Genomic DNA, 18300 nt, shown 5'->3' on the forward strand with positions numbered 1-18300 from the left:
CATTGGTTGACACAGTGAAAACACCAACTTGAGTACAGTAATGTGTGCAAGTTTGATGAGCTCTCTTAAGCCCAGTTTGTTGGGGAATAAACAGAGATAAGCAATCAGGCAAGGTTTCTTGTGATCCATTGAAAAATACATGGGATTTCTCTATGAAATAGTTTGCTTTTTTAACCAGAGCTCCATCTTAAAACACCACCAGTCTCCTTTGTCCTGTTAATTCCCAGAAATACGCTTTAGCAGTCAATCACTCCAATCCAGCAAAATTGCCGGGTTTTTCTACAGTTTTTGGTGTACAAATTTCACAACATGTGTGCTTGGGGAGAAAGATCATACTGGTAAACTGGTAATGGATGCAAAACAAAATGCTAATGTCATGAAGCAGTGAGATCTCAGGGTAATTTTCAACTCCTGAGAAATGCCAAATGGTGTGTTTGCACTGCTGAAGCAGAGAAGAAGAACCTAAACCTGTTTCATGAGTTGATTAGAGGTCCACACCAACAGTATAACCCTAGACATTTCAATGCAGAAGTAAATGCCTCAGGGTTCATCTGGGTTTACTCTAGTGTATGTGTGCATAGGATTGCAGCCTTAAGAAGCTAGGTTGACAACTGGTATTTACCATCCTTCCTGGTGGCTGCTGAAGTATAGCTCAAGTCAATATAGTTCTCAACACCTATGCTAAGCTGCTTCCACAGCAGGGTCGGGGAAGCTCTGGCCCTCCAAATTGTTGGTGAATTTCAACTCCCATCACCCCAGACTATTGGCTATGTTAGCTGTGGCCAATGGGAGTTGGAATCCAACAACATTTGGAGGACCACAGGCCCCTCATCCTTTTTTCTATAGGTTATTTTAAAAGTGGAATATGCAGTTCAAAAGGATTACTATAACTCTGAGCTGGTATCTTGCGAATTCTGTATCAGAAATCTGTAAGGATCGCAGCTACTACACCAAATGTGCTCCAGCGTCATACCACTGAAACTCACCTGAAATCACTTTACAATAAAGTATACTCTACAATCAGACAAATGCCAAGCAAAACACAAAACAAAACAACAAAACAATCACTCTTCATACTTATAAATAATAATAATAATATTTGCAAACTGGATTTTCTCTGACCAATGCAAAACAGAAGCATGGAGGATAATGAAGTGAATTTGAAAGACAAACAAACCAAACAGAAAACTATAGAAGCCTATGTGGTTTTCTTTCGAAGCCTCCTTCCCAATTCACTCAGTTTCCTCTTAATAATGTGGGAATAAATTTTAGGCAGAGCTGTTATATCATCCCTTTCAGGCAAAAAGGGGTTTAAACTGCACTTAGAGATGCCTGCACTTTACAAAGACAAGAGAACAATTTTAAGTAAAGATGACGAAGATCAGTTTTCATGAGCTTATTCAAACATTCAGACAAGTTCACACTTCCTCATCTCCCCATGTGGTTGTATATACTGGTGTACCGCACGAAAGGGAAAATTTGTGAGAACTGAGCAATACAGACAGGGCCACTGATGGCATTGCTATGGCTGCAATTGTCGAGAAAAAACTGCAGCTGGGTTTACGGGAACAACCATCAGCTTCCCACATGGAGCCTTTCTCCACCTAAAGCCTTTATCACAAAATAACAGCATGATCCTCTCACCGTGGTCCATTCAGATACTCTCCCACCAGGGGTTAACAAACTGAGCTTCACCATGTGGTGCTGAAGAGGTGGGTACCTTGGCCAAATCATCCTATGGCACATCTCAGATGTTTCCAGAATACCCAAAGCGATCCCTCATCTCTGCAGGGTTATGCGATCGGTAAGTGATACCAGCACTTATTCAGATGACATTTAAGCAAAGTAAAAACCCTGTGTTATCACTACTTGACAGAGCATTTCATGTCTCCTAAAGCAGCTTGACGCAGGAAGGTAATGAGGGTTGTCAACTGTTTCACAGTAATTACAAGCCTCGTGATATAATGTTACAAAATTACAATATATCTTAAATGATGAGAATTTCTCTCCACCCCCCCCAAAAAATGTCCAAGATAAAAGAAGAGAGAGTGAATATTTATATATATCCATGAATAACGTGTAATATTCAAACATGTGCATTAGACAGAAATTCCAGCATCATATTTCCGAAGTCTCCCCACACGTCACGTTCTGGTGGGCAATTCCTAATGCACTGCTTCCTTTGAACATTTTTTAGAAAATAATCTTTGCAGAGTTTGCCAGTTCAATTAACTATATAAGGTTAAAATAATGGACCATTTCAGACACTTGCTCCCAATGCCTCAGAGCCTTTAAGACTTGTAGCCAGATAGAAAGAGAGTCTCTAAAGTACTCACGGTCATTACACAGCGTTCCACTGAAAGAGGTCATGCTACAGTCACAGCTGAACCCATCCCATTGCTGCAAGCAGACTCCTTGGTTTGCACACGAGTCCTCTTGACATGTCGTGCTGGGGCCTAACAAGAATACACACAGAAAAATAAAACTTGGGCTTTTGTCTTTCATTGCAACTGCATTTTCCATTGGATCACATAGGGTAGTTGCCAACATCTCACATGTAAAAGAGCAAACTAAGAAAAAGAACCAATAGCAGGATTGGCCATATGCATTTATATATATATATAACCTTTTATGAATAGGCATATGGCCTTTGGTTTGTTAACACAGAGGGGCACGAAGAGATGAGCTCATTCAGAAATATGACCAAAGTAGAGAGTTAACTCAAGCAAAATGAGTTGGTGGTGATCATAAACATTGCTTTTGCAACATTTCATTTCATTGCGACATCTTTTGTTATCTCTGTCCAGCATGATGCGTTCTGCACGGTACAGTGGAAAACAGAATCTAAAACTAAATAATCATCATAAAATTAAAAAATAACTTAGAGGGGAAAAAGTGCTGCCATCTCCAAGCAATGATTTGATGAAAAGCTATGCCTGTAGAAAATCAAGGAATGTTTGGGTTGGCTTCTTTATTTATTTAAAAATCTATATATTGTGTATCAATTTATTAGCAGGAATGTTGGCAAGTATCTTTGCACATGCTTCAAATTATCTCATGCAGGGTTTCTCATTTTATTAAATATATATACGTTATAATTATATATATGGGGGGAGGGATCCGCCAATTAACGCACCAGCATGCTCAAAAGTGACATACACATGAGAAACAAAGCTATTCTATTTCTAGAGATCATAAACCAGACCACTAGGGGAAAAATAAAGAAAAGAATTGAAAGAAAAAGGCATGATCAAAGCACTAAAGCAATCACTATACAGATAGACACAAGACTGAAAGCCTTTGTGCAGAATATCCTGTAAGAGGAAGGTTCCCGCTTCATTATTTTTTTTGGAAGGGGAAGAGTGGAAAAATCCGATGCAACATTACACACACCAGTGCAGATGTGGCCGATGGCTCCCAATGCGTATTATGGGTTTCAGTCTTGCTTAATATACACAAGGGCTATCTACCTTGCAAATCAGCTTTCATCAATGCAACTTTGCCAGCAAAATAAAAAAAAAAGCAAAATATATTAAATGTTAGTAAGCAAATATCAAAATGGCAGCAAACACAGAAAGACCGTTCAGAGACAAAAGTGCATGCTGCTCTTAAAATTGAAAAGAAAGCCCATGTAATGCAAATAAATTAATACTAATAGACATAAATCTCCAGGCAAGCCAAAATGAGAATGCAGTAATTTGCCAGCATTTACTACAAATATAATGGTTAATTGAGCTGATGACATGTAATGAAGGAGAATTAAAAGCACTCCTTTCTATACGATAGATGTGAATGCATTAGCAAAGTGAATGCATGGTTTAATCCTGACTAGCCATTTGTCATGTTCATACACAGTCAGTTCAGTCATTAGCACATTATCTTCTTCGATCTTCCTCTTCACTAGGCCTTCTACTGGAAGTGACAGAATTAGGACTGAAATTTACATCAAGAACCACTTATTGCTCTTCAGTCACAGATGCACTTGCATTGCTCCCACAATGCACTGGGCCAAGGTCAGAAGAGAAGGTTTACATTTTTCATTCATTCCTCTTTCCAATCAGATGCTATTCCATGTTCCTGCGTGCAGGTTCCTTGGGTGACTTTAATGAAATGGTCCATGAGAAGGCACTTACCAACTCAATCCAATATATACCCAAGTGCTCAATTTTAGGTAATGTCATCTCTGGCAGTTGGGAAGTATGCCAGGAAGTCATCCAATTAGCTAAGTGGACACAGCATTTAAGTGCCTGAAACCAAGCCAGGGTGGTCGTCAGCTTGATAGGATCAGATGTAAAACTATTGGCCTTTAGCATCATCTGACCCCTGCTGGATGGGAGGTGCACCACCACCACACCACCTTTACATGGTTGCTCAATCAGTTCTTGTTGCTAGGTAGTTGTGTTTATGTGTATGTGTTTTGGGTTTTTTTGAGAGGTGGAATTGCATACCTTGGTGAATGAAAACCAGTGTGTTAATTGGATCTACACAAAGGTCAGAAAATGCTATAGCAGTTGTGTGAGTGCACCACCATATTGTTGAAGCCTAATAAGGGTATACCCACAATGGAAGTTAGGCAGAAATAGGCATGGCCGTGATCCAAAGTGGGCAGTATAAGCAGAGGGCCAACAGGAAAAGGCAATTCAAAAGCTCAAGGACTGGAATACAAAGCAAAAGTGACCAGTGGCATTTCCTTCAGTACCCTGGACAGTTCCCGGTAAAGACAAACTTTGCTCCAACAAATGCTGAATACTAATTAATGCTAATTAACCACCACCTTATATAGTTCCAACCCCAGCCCCTTCCTAGATGCCACATATATTCTTAAAGAGGCACACCACAAATCCTGGTGCCTGATCATTGGTTGCTTCTTCAGCAGCCATACTGCCTGCAGTGGTGAGCAGGTTAGGCATGTTGGGTCATTGAGGCTGCAGATTCTGGTCTCTCATTGGCGCTCCAGTCTCTGAGAGTCTTTGTTTTATGGTCTCATTTCTGGAGGTCTTAGATTCAGGTGCTCCTTTGGTTATTGACTCAGCTATCACCTCTCCCTCTTAATCAGCGTCCAAGTCACTATTGGTAGTCTGTGTTATGTCATATGGATCCCAAAGCCAACTGCTCTTAATTTCCATTTACCACAGCAAAACTCAATCTGCTTTGGGGGCCTTTCTGATGAGGGAGTAAAAGTGGCTGAGATCAGTGCTAGGCATGGAGAGAAGTAGTAACGTATTGCTAATTTTGATCTATGCCACACTTTCCATGGGCCAATCAATCTACTACCCTTCACCTGAAGATCTCAGGGTGATTCACATGATAAAAATATTAAACTCATGTTCTCAACATCCCAGTTTGGTTGTGCGAACAGAACTGATTATCTAAGCCCCTGACCAGTATTCCATTACTTTAACAACTTGGACAAGTAGAACATGTGATATTTAAGGATTTGGCCATTACGTCATTAACTGGCTATTTTAATGCCAAGATCTAATAACTTAAACTGTACAACACATTATGCCCCCTCTCTCACCAACATTAGAAAGTGTTATCTAGACACTTTGCAAAATAAAGTGAAATTACCTTTAGGTGTTTGGATGTTGTACATTTATGCATTTATTTACACATTTTCTATTCAATGTTAATCATCAAATTAAAATTAGAAAGGGGTAAAAGAAGAACAGGCGTACGTAAAAAAGAAAATCTGGAACAGGCTGGTTTGGGTTTTCTCAGGGTTTATCTGTTTGAGCTTAGTTAATCAAGTGATACCTTAAATCTCTCATGAACTTCCACACAGGTGGGGAGGGGAACCTTTTATCTTGGTGGGTCATGAACTGGCCATGCCATTGTGATTTTATGTTTTCACAGATTACTTTGCATTACAAAGTACTCTGCACACTGCTGGTGTCAAGTGTGTAGATTTTATCTGGAATATGTTTTAAAATGCTTATCATATGCCTGACAAAATATTTCCGATACATCTACAGATTTAACAATACAAGAAGAAGAAGAAGAAGAAGAGGAGGAGGAGGAGTTTGGATTTGATATCCCGCTTTATCACTACCCTAAGGAGTCTCAAAGCAGCTAACATTCTCCTTTCCCTTCCTCCCCCACAACAAACACTCTGTGAGGTGTGTGGGGCTGAGAGACTTCAAAGAAGTGTGACTGGCCCAAGGTCACCCAGCAGCTGCATGTAGAGGAGCGGGGAATCGAACCCGGTTCACCAGATTACGAGACTACCGCTCTTAACCACTACACCACACTGGCTCTCTAAGCAGTATTATTGGTGCTGCCCAAATGCCCCAGGAACAAAAATGCATTTGCCTGGCAAACAACATTATTACAAAGCGTCAAGTGGGACTCTCAGGGGAGAACATTCTAGAAACTGGGGGCTACTACAAAGGAGGCCTGCTTTCTCACTGCCACCCTCCTTTGGAGGTATCATGCAGAGAAGGGCCTTGTATGATGATCCCAGGGTCCAGGCAGATTCATATATGGAAAAGCAGTCCTTAATTTAAAACTGAATCTACTGTATCAATAAAATCCATATGACAGAGGTATGATTAATTGGGTTGCTTCTGTCTCTTCGCCTGTGTCCAAATAATATTGTTTTTCAGGGATAGCAAAATGGCTAGTTTATTGGGTTTAACTGAGGGACTGAGTCATGTCACTCTTTTTCTCACCTCATGATGGAAGTAAATGTGGAAACTGATCTTTGGGAAGGGCCAAACACATGTGTTCAACTGGCCCATCAACATCATGCTTTTGAACCTTGCCAGGTACATGGCAGTAAAAAGCGGTTGTGAGAAAAGAACTGTATATACTACTCTGAGCTCCTTGGAGAAAAAGGTGGGGATGTAAATGCAAAAATAATAATAATAATAATAATAATAATAATAATAATAATAATAATAATAATAATAATGTGGGGGTGGTTTCTATTTTGAGAAATCTAAGATGGCCTCAAACCAGAAACCAAATTGCACATTATTGCCCAATTCCTATGTATTCTGCTACGTCCTTCAAACATTAGATTAAAGCTTTAATGTGGAAAAGTTAAAGCGGATCACTGATGTGTTGGGGATGCAGACTCCACAAATCCAATTTGGGATGGTGAGGATCCTCTGCCATGGATATTCAACCCATTTTGGTCTTGGCTGATGTGGAAGGGAGGGTAAGTTAACCCAACAAACACCTTGACTTTCCCTGGAAATTTGACCCTCTCCCTCACAAGTGACCTGGCCCTCCAAACTGCTTCTTTTTTTTGGGGGGGGGGGGACACCAGTCTTGATCCAAACCCAGTTCTGTTTTTCTTTGGGTATGAACCTTTCATCTACGCCAATAGGACTTCCTTCATTCTACATTCGTACTGAAGTGTAAGGTTTTGAAACTTTGGCCAGTTTTGTTATTCTGAAATGTTTTTAGAAAGCCTGTGCAGTTGATGAGCCTTCAAATCACAAATAGCCCATCAAACTCATACCATAGCCTGCTAGGTTTGGGAAAATCTCCATGTCTCTGTAGTCACCAGCAGAGAGCAAAGCCATGAGATTTATCAAGCTCCTGGTCAGCCAACATATGTGGCTGGTGGGCTGAGTTGTCGCTTTGAATGCTGCAGGTTAGGCAGTAGGAATACAGCAACAAAACAGCCCAACAGAACATAGGTACAGGAGCATAGCTTTTTTTAAAAAAACCTTGAACCTAGCCTGAGACCCTGCTAAGCACTAACATCTCATGCAAACAGACAACCTGTGCTAAAAAAAGAGAAAGAAATGTGCATCTCAATTCAATTAGCTAATTTATACACTAACTATCATCTAAGCACCGTGATGATGTAAAGTACTGCACGGGAGCTAATTATCACAACAATTAATTAAAATACGACACAAACAAAACAGAGACATGCAAATCAGCTTGTTGGTGGTGAAGAACAGACTCTGCCGATTATATTCAAGAAGATAAGTTAATGTTCTCAGGTTCAATTTGCGTCTTGTGCCATCAGCGAACGTTTCTCCCACAATGGCATCCGCCTTCATTAATAATGTAAAACAGGTCTGGCTTAGTAGCATCGGTAGCAGAGCAGAAATGGATGACAGCGGGGAAGATAGGAAACTGTCATCATCCCAGTGCAAATAAACAGAACACAGCAGGAGGAGAAGATGCTACAACGCACCTATGATGAGGTATATGCATATTTACTTTACGTTGAAGGGGCTGTGACAGGATTACAAAACGATCGCTCCGTACCTTCGCATCCGCGTTCTATCTGCCCGTTGCAAAACAGAGCATCCGAGATCAAATCTGGGAGGCGCCCGTTCAGATCCACGGAGGCCAGGCAGCCTTGAAACCCTTCTTTCGCATGGACCAGCTTGGGCAAGGATTTGTAGGTTTCTTTTGCTACCCCACCGATGTACAAGTCACCTGGGGAACCAAAGTGCATGGTTAGTCACAGCTGCCACAATTGCCCAGTTGCATTTATTTAGTTCTCGTGTTTGAACCCGCATTTCCACACAAACAAACCCCACACACAACACGTGCCCAAGGCAGAAAAGTGAAACAGGTCACTATAAGCAAAAACAAGAAATCGTTGGCAAAACACAGCGAGCAAAAGTTGGAACAAGCCACATGAGCAATAATAAAGGATCGAGAAAAAATATTCCCATGGGCTGCTAGCATTAGAGGATAGTGGACCCCAATGTAGTCTTGGATTTCCAGTTCTGCAAGATTTAGGGTTGTATCCTAGGAAGTCGTGCTCAGAGAAAACCCACTGAAATTAATAGATGTGACTGATTGAGGTCAAATAATTTCAATGGATCTACTTGGAGCAGAACTTAGGCTGCATTTACACCATATTTATAAAGTGTTATGGTTACACTTTAAACAGTCATGGCTTCCTCTGAATAATTCTGGGAGCTGAGCGTTAAGGTCCTGAGAGTTGTTATTAGACAGGCCTATTCCCTGTCCAGACGCGGGTGGCGCTGTGGGTTAAACCACTGAGGTTTTGAAAACGGTATAAGTGCAATTTATTCAGAACAAAAGGCTAAACTAATTGTAAATAATGTGGTGACGGAAGAATTTAAGATAAAAAAAGGGACACGACAAGGTTGCCCAATCTCCCCATTGCTTTTTATATCGGTCCTGGAGGTCCTGCTGAATATGATTAGAAGGGGCCAGTTGGTTAAAGGTATACAAGTCGGAGCCAAACAGTACAAATTGAGAGCATTTGCAGATGACTTAGTATTGACGTTACAGGAGCCAGAATCTAGTACCAAAAGGGTTTTAGAACTGATTCAAGAATTTGGTCAGGTTGCAGGAGTTAAACTGAATAAGTTAAAAACCAAGGTTTTAGAGAAAAATTTAACACCGATTGAGAGAGAGAGGTTTCAGAACGAGACAGGCTTAACAGTGGTTAAGAAAGTGAAATACCTGGGGATTAACATGACAGCAAAAAATGGGAATTTATTTAAAGACAACTATGAAAAATGCTGGGCCGAAGTGAAAAAAGATTTAGAAATTTGGTCAAATTTGAAGCTTTCACTGCTGGGTCGTATTGCTGCGATAAAAATGAATGTATTGCCTAGAATGTTGTTCTTGTTTCAAACATTGCAAATTGTGGACAAAATGGACTGTTTCAAGAAGTGGCAGAGAGATATTTCTAGATTTGTCTGGCAGGGCAAGAAGCCTAGAATAAAATTTAAAATACTAACAGATGCAAAGGAAAGAGGTGGATTTGCCCTGCCAGACTTTAAACTTTACTATGAATCAGCAATTTTCTGCTGGTTGAAAGAATGGCTGCTTCTTGAAAACACAGACATTTTGGATTTAGAAGGTTTTAACAATGTATTTGGATGGCATGCATATCTGTGGTATGATAAGGTCAAAGCACATAAAGCATTTAAGAATCATATTGTCAGGAAAGCATTGTTTAATGTCTGGATATAAGATATAAGGATTTATTGGAAAACAAAACCCCAAGGTGGCTGTCACCGATGGAAGCCAAAGCACAGAAAAAGCTCAATGTGGAGGCCAAATGGCCGAAATATTGGGAAATTCTGGAACAAGAGGGAGATAGACTGAAATTGCAGAGTTTTGAGAAACTAAAAAACAAAGTGCGAGATTGGCTTCATTATTATCAGATAATGGAGGCATATAATTCGGACAAGAAAATTGGTTTCCAGGTGGAAAAATCAAAATTAGAAACAGAACTGTTAGAACCCAAAACTAAGATTTTGTCAAGGATGTACAACCTGCTGTTGAAATGGAATACTCAGGATGAAACGGTGAAATCTGTTATGATTAAATGGGCACAAGATGTTGGACATAATATAATGATGGCTGACTGGGAACAGTTATGGACCACAGGTATGAAGTTTACGGCATGTAATGCCTTAAGAGAGAATATTATGAAAATGATATACAGGTGGTACATGACCCCAGTCAAGCTTGCAAAAATCTATTATTTGCCCGATAATAAATGTTGGAAATGTAAAGAAACTGAAGGTACATTCTTTGACCTTTGGTGGACGTGCCCAAGGATTAAGGCTTTATAATGAATTGATAAAGGTATTTAAATATACCTTCTTGAAGAAACCAGAGGCCTTTCTCCTGGGCATAGTCGGCCAATTGGTGCCAAAGAAGGATAGAACTTTCTTTATGTATGCCACAACAGCAGCAAGAATACTCATTGCAAAGTACTGGAAGACACAAGATCTACCCACTATGGCAGATGAAGGTGATTGACTATATGGAACTGGCGGAAACGACTGGCAGAATCCGAGACCAGGGAGAAGAGTCGGTGGAAGAAGATTGGAAGAAATTTAAAGACTATTTACAGAAATATTGCAAAATTAATGAATGTTAGAACGATGTTGGATAGAAACTAAGGGTTTTTTAGCTACAATACTATAAGGGAATATGAAAAATGGATTATTAATAGGTAAAGATTTAATGTTATAATATTTTAAGATTAAAGATTAGGATAAACAAAGAGGGGAAGGATTTACTGAACCAACAAACTGAACTGGAATACAAAAAAGGGAGGCGTGAGGAGGTCCGGGAAACAAGCTAATGAAAAATAAGTAATGGAAAGATTGAGTTGTTTTTAATTATTTTTATTTTGCATTTTTCTTTTTCTATTTTTATTTTGTAATATTTTGAAAATCTTAATAAATATCTTATAAAAAAAAACAACCACTGAGCCTAGGACTTGCCGATCAGTAGGTCGGTGGTTTGAATCCCTGCAACGGGGTGAGCTCCCGTTGCCCAGTCCCTGCTCCTGCCAACCTAGCAGTTCGAAAGCACGTCAAAGTGCAAGTAGATAAACAGGGACTGCTATGGCACGAAGGTAAACGGTGTTTCCGTGCGCTGCTCTGGTTCGCCAGAAGTGGCTTAGTCATGCTGGCCACATGACCCGGAAGCTGTACGCCGGCTCCCTCGGCCAATAAAGCAAGATGAGCGCCACAACCGCAGAGTCAGTCATGACTGGACCTAATGGTCAGGGGTTCCTTTACCCTTTTACCTTTATTCCCTCTCCAGATAGGGATTCCCAGACTGGTTTACCAATCAATCTTTTTTCACAGAGAGCTCTGGAATTGTAGCTCTGTGAGGGAAGTAGGGGGCCTCTTAACAACTCTCAGCACCCTTAACAAACCACAGCTCCCGAAATTCTTGGGGGGGGGGGTGGAAGCCATGACTATCCAAAGTGACATTCTAGCCCTTTAAACACACAGTGGTCTCAGCTGAATACAGACAGCTGTGTTAGTTTTGCCATCAGTGTGGTTCTAGTGGAACATTACCCCTGCCTTTTTAGTAAGTCCCTGCAACTGGGCATATAAAAGGAGAACAAATTGTAGACAAGTTGGTACCATTTTTTGGCTCTATAGGTGGGGTAAAACTAACTAGACCATATTCCTTATTCACCTTTTCTCCCTTTCCCTCTTTCTCTCGCTTTCACCTTGCTCTTTCTCTCTCTCTTCCCACCCTTCTTCTTTCCTTTTGCACTTTCCTCCTTTCTATTAAAAATCAAACTGTGAACAAGTGACTTGCATTAAGTGGAAATATTTAATACAACAACTTCAGTTATTTGCGGTGTGGTATTAAGTATTTCCACTCGGTGCAAGTTCTTTGTTCACGATTTGATTTTTATGGGAAGGCAGAAAGAGAAAATGAAGGGTGGGTGGTTGGGTTGTAAGAGTACGCAGGACAAAACGAAGGCACAAGAGAGGAAAATGCTCTTGCGGTCTGGTTCTATTGGTGGATTTCTCATGAAACGGCCTTGGTCCAGTATACCTGAAGGAGCGTCTCCACCCGCATCGTTCTGCCCAGACGCTGAGGTCCAGCGCCGAGGGCATTCTGGCGGTTCCCTCATTGCGAGAAGCAAAGCTACAGGGAACCAGGCAGAGGGCCTTCTCGGTAGTGGCGCCCGCCCTGTGGAACGCCCTTCCAGCAGATGTCAAAGAGATAAACAACTACCTGACATTCAGAAGACATCTTCAGGGAAGTTTTTAATGTGTGACATTTTAATGTATTTTTAATCTTTGTTGGAAGCTGCCCAGAGTGGCTGGGGAAACCCAGCCAGATGGGCAGGGTACAAATAATAAATTATTATTATTATTATTATTATTGTTGTTGTTGTTGTTAGCATCTGGTTGGCCAATGTGAGAACAGGATGCTGGAGTGGATTGACCATTAGCATCCTCCAGCAGGTTCATCTTAAGTTCTAAAAAAGGAAGGAAGAAGTGGGGAAGCCACCACTACAAATTGTGAAACCTTCTGAACCTGTCATTGAATTCCAACCATCCTCCCCCAAACTGTAAAACATCAGCCTTCAGTTCCTGGTCACTTTTGATCCTTGATTCCAAGGTCAACATGAATAATTCTAAATTATTTTCCAGTGCTAACATATATACATGAATTGCTTCGCCCTCCTCCTTGTATTTAGTCACTAGAGAACAATGTTACAATCTGATTCAGATCCGAACACTGTTTGAGTCCCATTACATCACGGCTTGAATTATCAAGCCAAGCACACAATACTAACAGTTTGGGCAAGGAGAGAAAGACTGAATCATGCAGACTGTTGGTTTCCAGGAAGGAATACATCATATCCTGGTACGTGGTCACTCGCACCGTTTTAGCCTGTACACATGAATTCTGCTTTATCGATTTAGGGCAACCATTGATGTGGTTCTTATTATTAGCCCAATTCAGACAACTAAATACACTGTGGTAAATCACATAGCCAGGGCATGGACACATATATGTTGTGTATATATCTGCATCAGTACAAGGGAATGTGTCCCAAGTCCTATGTCAAACAGAAAGAAAAAGTCAAAGTCTGTATTAGAGGTCTGATGTTGGTTTTCTTTCCACAAACAAATATGGTGTTGGGGTAGAATTGTCGCTCCTAAACACACACACACACACACACACACACACACACCGTGTTAATAATTTGCTCCCACAGAGACATGCCATTGTAAGGCACATTATAAAAAGCAATACACAAATTGCTCGTAATATTTTGGTGGATGGGTTTAACGGCTGCTTTGCTGTCCTTTTTATTCTTCATTTTTAAAGAATTAGTGCCACTGTTGTCTCATTCAGCATGTTCTATAAAAGATGCTTTATGCAGGAATGATAATTTGCAAACTGCTTACATTTGCTCATTGGTGGCTTCCTGCGTTTACAGCGAAATGCTTGTAATGGGATCAATACACAGACTCACATGTACAAAACCACACAAAAGACAAACCCCTAATATTTCTCAAAGCGCCAGCACATAGACAGCGCTGCATCCAAGCAGAGGCTGCTCACACTCTCCAAAGGTGGAGAATGCTTTGGCCACTCATTGATTTGGTACAGGTGAATTCTCCTCTGAAGTTGGAAGAGAAAAGGCAGAATTGGGAAGCCCTTTTTTAGCACAGAGCACTGAGTCCATTCTAGTTCTCCTGGAAACACCAGAACTAGCAAAACTTTATCAACAGTTGTTGCTGTTGTTGCAAAAAGTCAAAGTTTGGCAACAACAACAACACCCAGGATTTAAATGTATAACCTTCCCCCTTTTCAAATGCAGAATCTGATATGGAGGATTTCTTAAAAACTTGCACACATTTTTTGACTATCTAATTGAAAATAGAATAAAAATCCCATATTCGAAGTTGGAAATGGTGAAATCCCAGACATATGAGTTTTTGGCAAAGATTTATGTGATCAAGAGTTCAAGAATTCACATAAGAGTTCAATAATAATAAAAACAACTTGAATAAAACTTCAAGTTTAATAATGATTTTTATTTTATTTTTTAGATTTCTTTTGGCTTGCATCAGCCAATCTGGGCAGACCATCAACTCCCCCCCCCCCCCCAAAAAAAAAACCAGCATAGGAATGGGAAGGTACAATGACACCATTTGAAGCAGACACATTTCTGGTCATTGGGCTCTTCATTTACACCCCTTTTGCACCTCCTGAGTTCAGCCCTGTGTCTTTATCAAAACCTGTAGAACAATGGAACTTGAAAACAGCTATTCAGTAGGAATGTTTTACTATGTTGTTACAGTTTAGGCTTCATCAGGACGGAATGAGGGAGTGGCCAGACCTTTGACAAAGCAGTAGAGATGGCAGGCTTTCTGTCTGCCTTCTTAAGCAACCCAAGAGCTGGTCAACAGATTGAGCTTTTACGCCTTTTAGTATTGGCTGGATTTCTGCATACCTGAGTTAAGCCAAACATGTTAAAGATGGGAGCAGATTGACATATATGATTCACTACACATTGTTCCTTCCATCAGATGAAGAATGAAAACAATACTGGAACAAAGTTCAACGTTAGCATCCTGTCAATGACACATTTATTCTTCTGTTCTGAATCACTGGCCACAGCATTGTGCATAGATTAGACTCAAGGATCAAGCAATACTTAGAGATTTAAAAAAAATAAATAAATATAAATGAACACTGGGGTCTTCAGATTGCTGATAAAGAAAGTGCTGCAGTTAGTCACTGTCTTCCATTGGTGCCAGCAGCACACCAAATGTGCTCCAACGAGATAAAGCAGATATTTGAGGGTGGATGGTTACGAAGATTGCTTTATCATAATAACTTTACTCATTGCATTGCTGGCTACAACCTTCGCGATGTCATACCAGGCAAACCTCATTATTCAGGGTGAAATAACACTGTTCATTCAGATATGGTGCCAGCTGTGAGAAATGCAAGGGCGGAGGGAAGCAATGTCCCTGTGTCTTCATTATTGTAAAATAAGGATGTCACCCCCAGAAAACCCCTTTATAACTAGGAGGGGGGCATTAAGACTAAACTGGCTTAGAAGCATTCTTAGTGCACACTAACCATATTCACAAGTCACTGTATGCCCCATTACTCAAATTTCAATCACACAATGTTACCAGTGAACTACCTTTGCAGCGTGTCTACTTTCCCTGAGTTAACATCATGAAATTGCCTGTCCAAAGTTCCGATGATGTTAATAATTTGGAAGGTGGCCATAAATTTCAGTTAAACAAGACTCCCATGCAAATGATTCCCTCAAAGAACATCAAGATTTCTCATTTTGAGATGATGCGAATAATCTTGCTTAGAGATGTACGGTAACTGAAGGAGAGTCCACTAGCTTCTGAGGCAGTTCGTTCCACTGTCCAACAGCTCTTTCTGTCAGAAAGTTCTTCCTAATGTTTATTTGGAATCTCCTTTCTTGTAATTTGAATCCATTTGTTCTTGTCCTGCCCTCAGAAGTGATCCTACTCTTCCTCCAAAGAACTCACAAGCAAGGCTAAGAGACAGTGACTTGACCAAGGTCATACTTTCTTTGCATGGAACACTCTAGCAACTTATGATGATTGCTTCCAGTTTAATGCAAACTCCCATCATTCTTCTCTGGCTTGGATTGCAATCCAAACCAGTGAAGGACCCCTAACTTTCTTCTACTCCAGCCCTTCTCCCAATTCATATCTGACTGCTAAGGTTCCAGTTGGTCAATAACTCCCTGCTTCCTTCTCTTTGTATTTATGGGTCCCTAGAGGAAACTCTTGAGAGTCCCATGGACTGCAAGAAGATCAAACCTATCCATTCTGAAGGAAATCAGACCTGAGTGCTCACTGGAAGGACAGATCCTGAAGCTGAGGCTCCAGTACTTTGGCCACCTCATGAGAAGAGAAGACTCCCTGGAAAAGACCCTGAAGTTGGGAAAGATGGAGGGCACAAGGAGAAGGGGACGACAGAGGACGAGATGGTTGGACGAGATGGACAAAGCTTTGGATGGATGGACGAAATTTGACCAAATTGCAGGAGGCAGTGGAAGATAGGAGTGCCTGGCATGCTCTGTTCTATGGGGTCACGAAGAGTTGGACACGACTAAACGACTAAACAACAAAAGAACAGTAGAAACCCACATAGCCATGGGAAATGTAGTTTGCCAAAGCTATCTGGGGGAAATTACATTTCACAGACTATCTGGGTTCCTACTGTAGCTGTGACCAATATGCAATAAGGGAAGGTGAGGAGGAGGAGCTATCTGGCACCATGGAAACCAGATGATGAGAGGACCAGTTTTGGCACAGCACTCACCTCTGCATCTGCATAAGAGGTCATGCATCTTGGTTATGCTACTGGGTGTTTATGTCATAAATTTTATATATTGCTTGATTGTAGAAAAGAAACGCAAAGTGCTTTGGAAGACACATTTATGTGAGAGAAGTCCAGAGTTTCAGACAAAAGTACTCTGTCTCCTCTGCGCTACGCTTCGTTCTACACACAACGTCAAATATATATTTAGCAGCGCCTTCCTGCTTATCATCAACATCAGCACGATTCTTCCCTCCCCCATCCCCTTGACTGACACTACTCTTTAATGTTACAAGGGAGCCTCGTACACCAGTCCACCACACTGACATGTACAAAAGAAGTGATCAAGACGAAGCGAGTGCCTGCAATGGTTCATTTCCCTGATAGACACAATGAGGAGGAGGAAGGTTACAGCAGGATCTTCTGCTACTAATTTGACAGTCTGTCAGAATTCAGACTGAAGGTTAAACTACTTTTTTAGTCCCAGTGCTGCACTTGGCTCCTGCTCCCCTGATGGATTAATGTCATCCCACAGTCTTTTAGCGATCCCTCACCTGCCAACGATGAGCCTGCCTTCAACTCTGCTCTTGCAGCTATTCTTTCCTCCTCTGTCTGAGAACATTGTGAAACCCTTCTGGGGACATTGAGCACAAATGGCTCCAACCCTAAACTCTGGAAGCAGAAATAGCACGGTCTTGCAAGTAGGAATGGACAAATCTCAAGGGAATTCCAGTTTGTAATTCTTGTCAATTTTAAATTCAGTTTCCTACATTTCTGCAGAAATTTGTGATTTTTTTTATTTTAAAAAACAAATATCCTGATGAAAATTCACCAGCATTTTGGTCTGATGTTTGGTTTGTATGCTGTTTTAACCAATGCATGCATTTTTGTGTATACACCAATACACACATTTCCCCTACAATGTGCATTTTTTGTATGCTATTTTCACCTGTGTACCTTTATTTATATCAAGCAGGTGTAACTGGCTAGCAACCTCTTCCTCTTTTGTTCCTGTTGCCGTTGTAGAACTCAGCAGGTAGAAGGATTAGGGCACAGCTATAATTCTTTGGTTTTATCTGTCATTGGCTCTGCCTCTACCTACTATTAGTCTCCCTGCCTTCCAACCCACTGATTACAATGGGCACCAACTACAACTGCTTTTGAAAGTGGAATGAATAAAAGAACCATAGATTTGGCAGGTGTATACGATATGAGAGCCCAGATTCCAGAATGCTACATTTTAAAGACTGTACTTCATGAGTTGTATTGGTGTTCTGAAGTGGCCCTGCAAATTCTCCAACAGTTGTCTACACTGTGACTCACCACCTTGTGGAAGAACTTTCATATGTGGATTAAGTTACACCATCTAGAGATACGCTGCCACATTCAGAAGGACCTCGACACCCATCAGAAAGGGGGAAGAGAGGAGGAGGTCTAAGCGGTAAATGAGCTTTGGATGGGTCTCTGATGAAGTGTGCTTCTATCCCACTAGATTGCCTTTGGTTTGCAGTTTCTCCCAGAGGTATTTGTCTTCTGAACCATGCTCCTGGCTGTGTGTCATATCATGTTCTGTCACTTAAATGGCTTGGACTCCAAGGCACAAGAAAATGTATAAAAATAGAAGACAACCAGAGAAACAGATTTATTTCCTTGCGAAATGAGACTCTGGAATCTCAATGACTTCCTGACTCTAACATTTTGTTAGCAAGTTGAAGTGGAAGGCATGTGTATTGACAGAGA

General features: G+C 40.9%; 1 protein-coding gene across 48 annotated transcripts in view; it reads right to left on the reverse strand.

Annotated features, from left to right (window-relative positions):
* Positions 1–18300, reverse strand: part of NRXN1 (neurexin 1) — a 1011196-nt gene that overhangs the window by 462173 nt on the left and 530723 nt on the right. For all 48 annotated transcript variants that reach the window (XM_083494081.1, XM_083494078.1, XM_083494072.1 and 45 more), the window contains 2 exons: positions 8233–8406; positions 2337–2456 (listed from right to left, as the gene is read on the reverse strand). In XM_083494081.1, the coding sequence (XP_083350207.1) occupies positions 2337–2456; positions 8233–8406 (294 nt within the window). The remainder of the gene's footprint in view (positions 1–2336; positions 2457–8232; positions 8407–18300) is intronic.

The sequence above is a fragment of the Podarcis liolepis genome (assembly GCF_965112155.1).
Source record: "Podarcis liolepis genome assembly, chromosome: 3".
In the NCBI taxonomy this organism is placed as follows: Eukaryota; Metazoa; Chordata; class Lepidosauria; order Squamata; family Lacertidae; genus Podarcis; species Podarcis liolepis.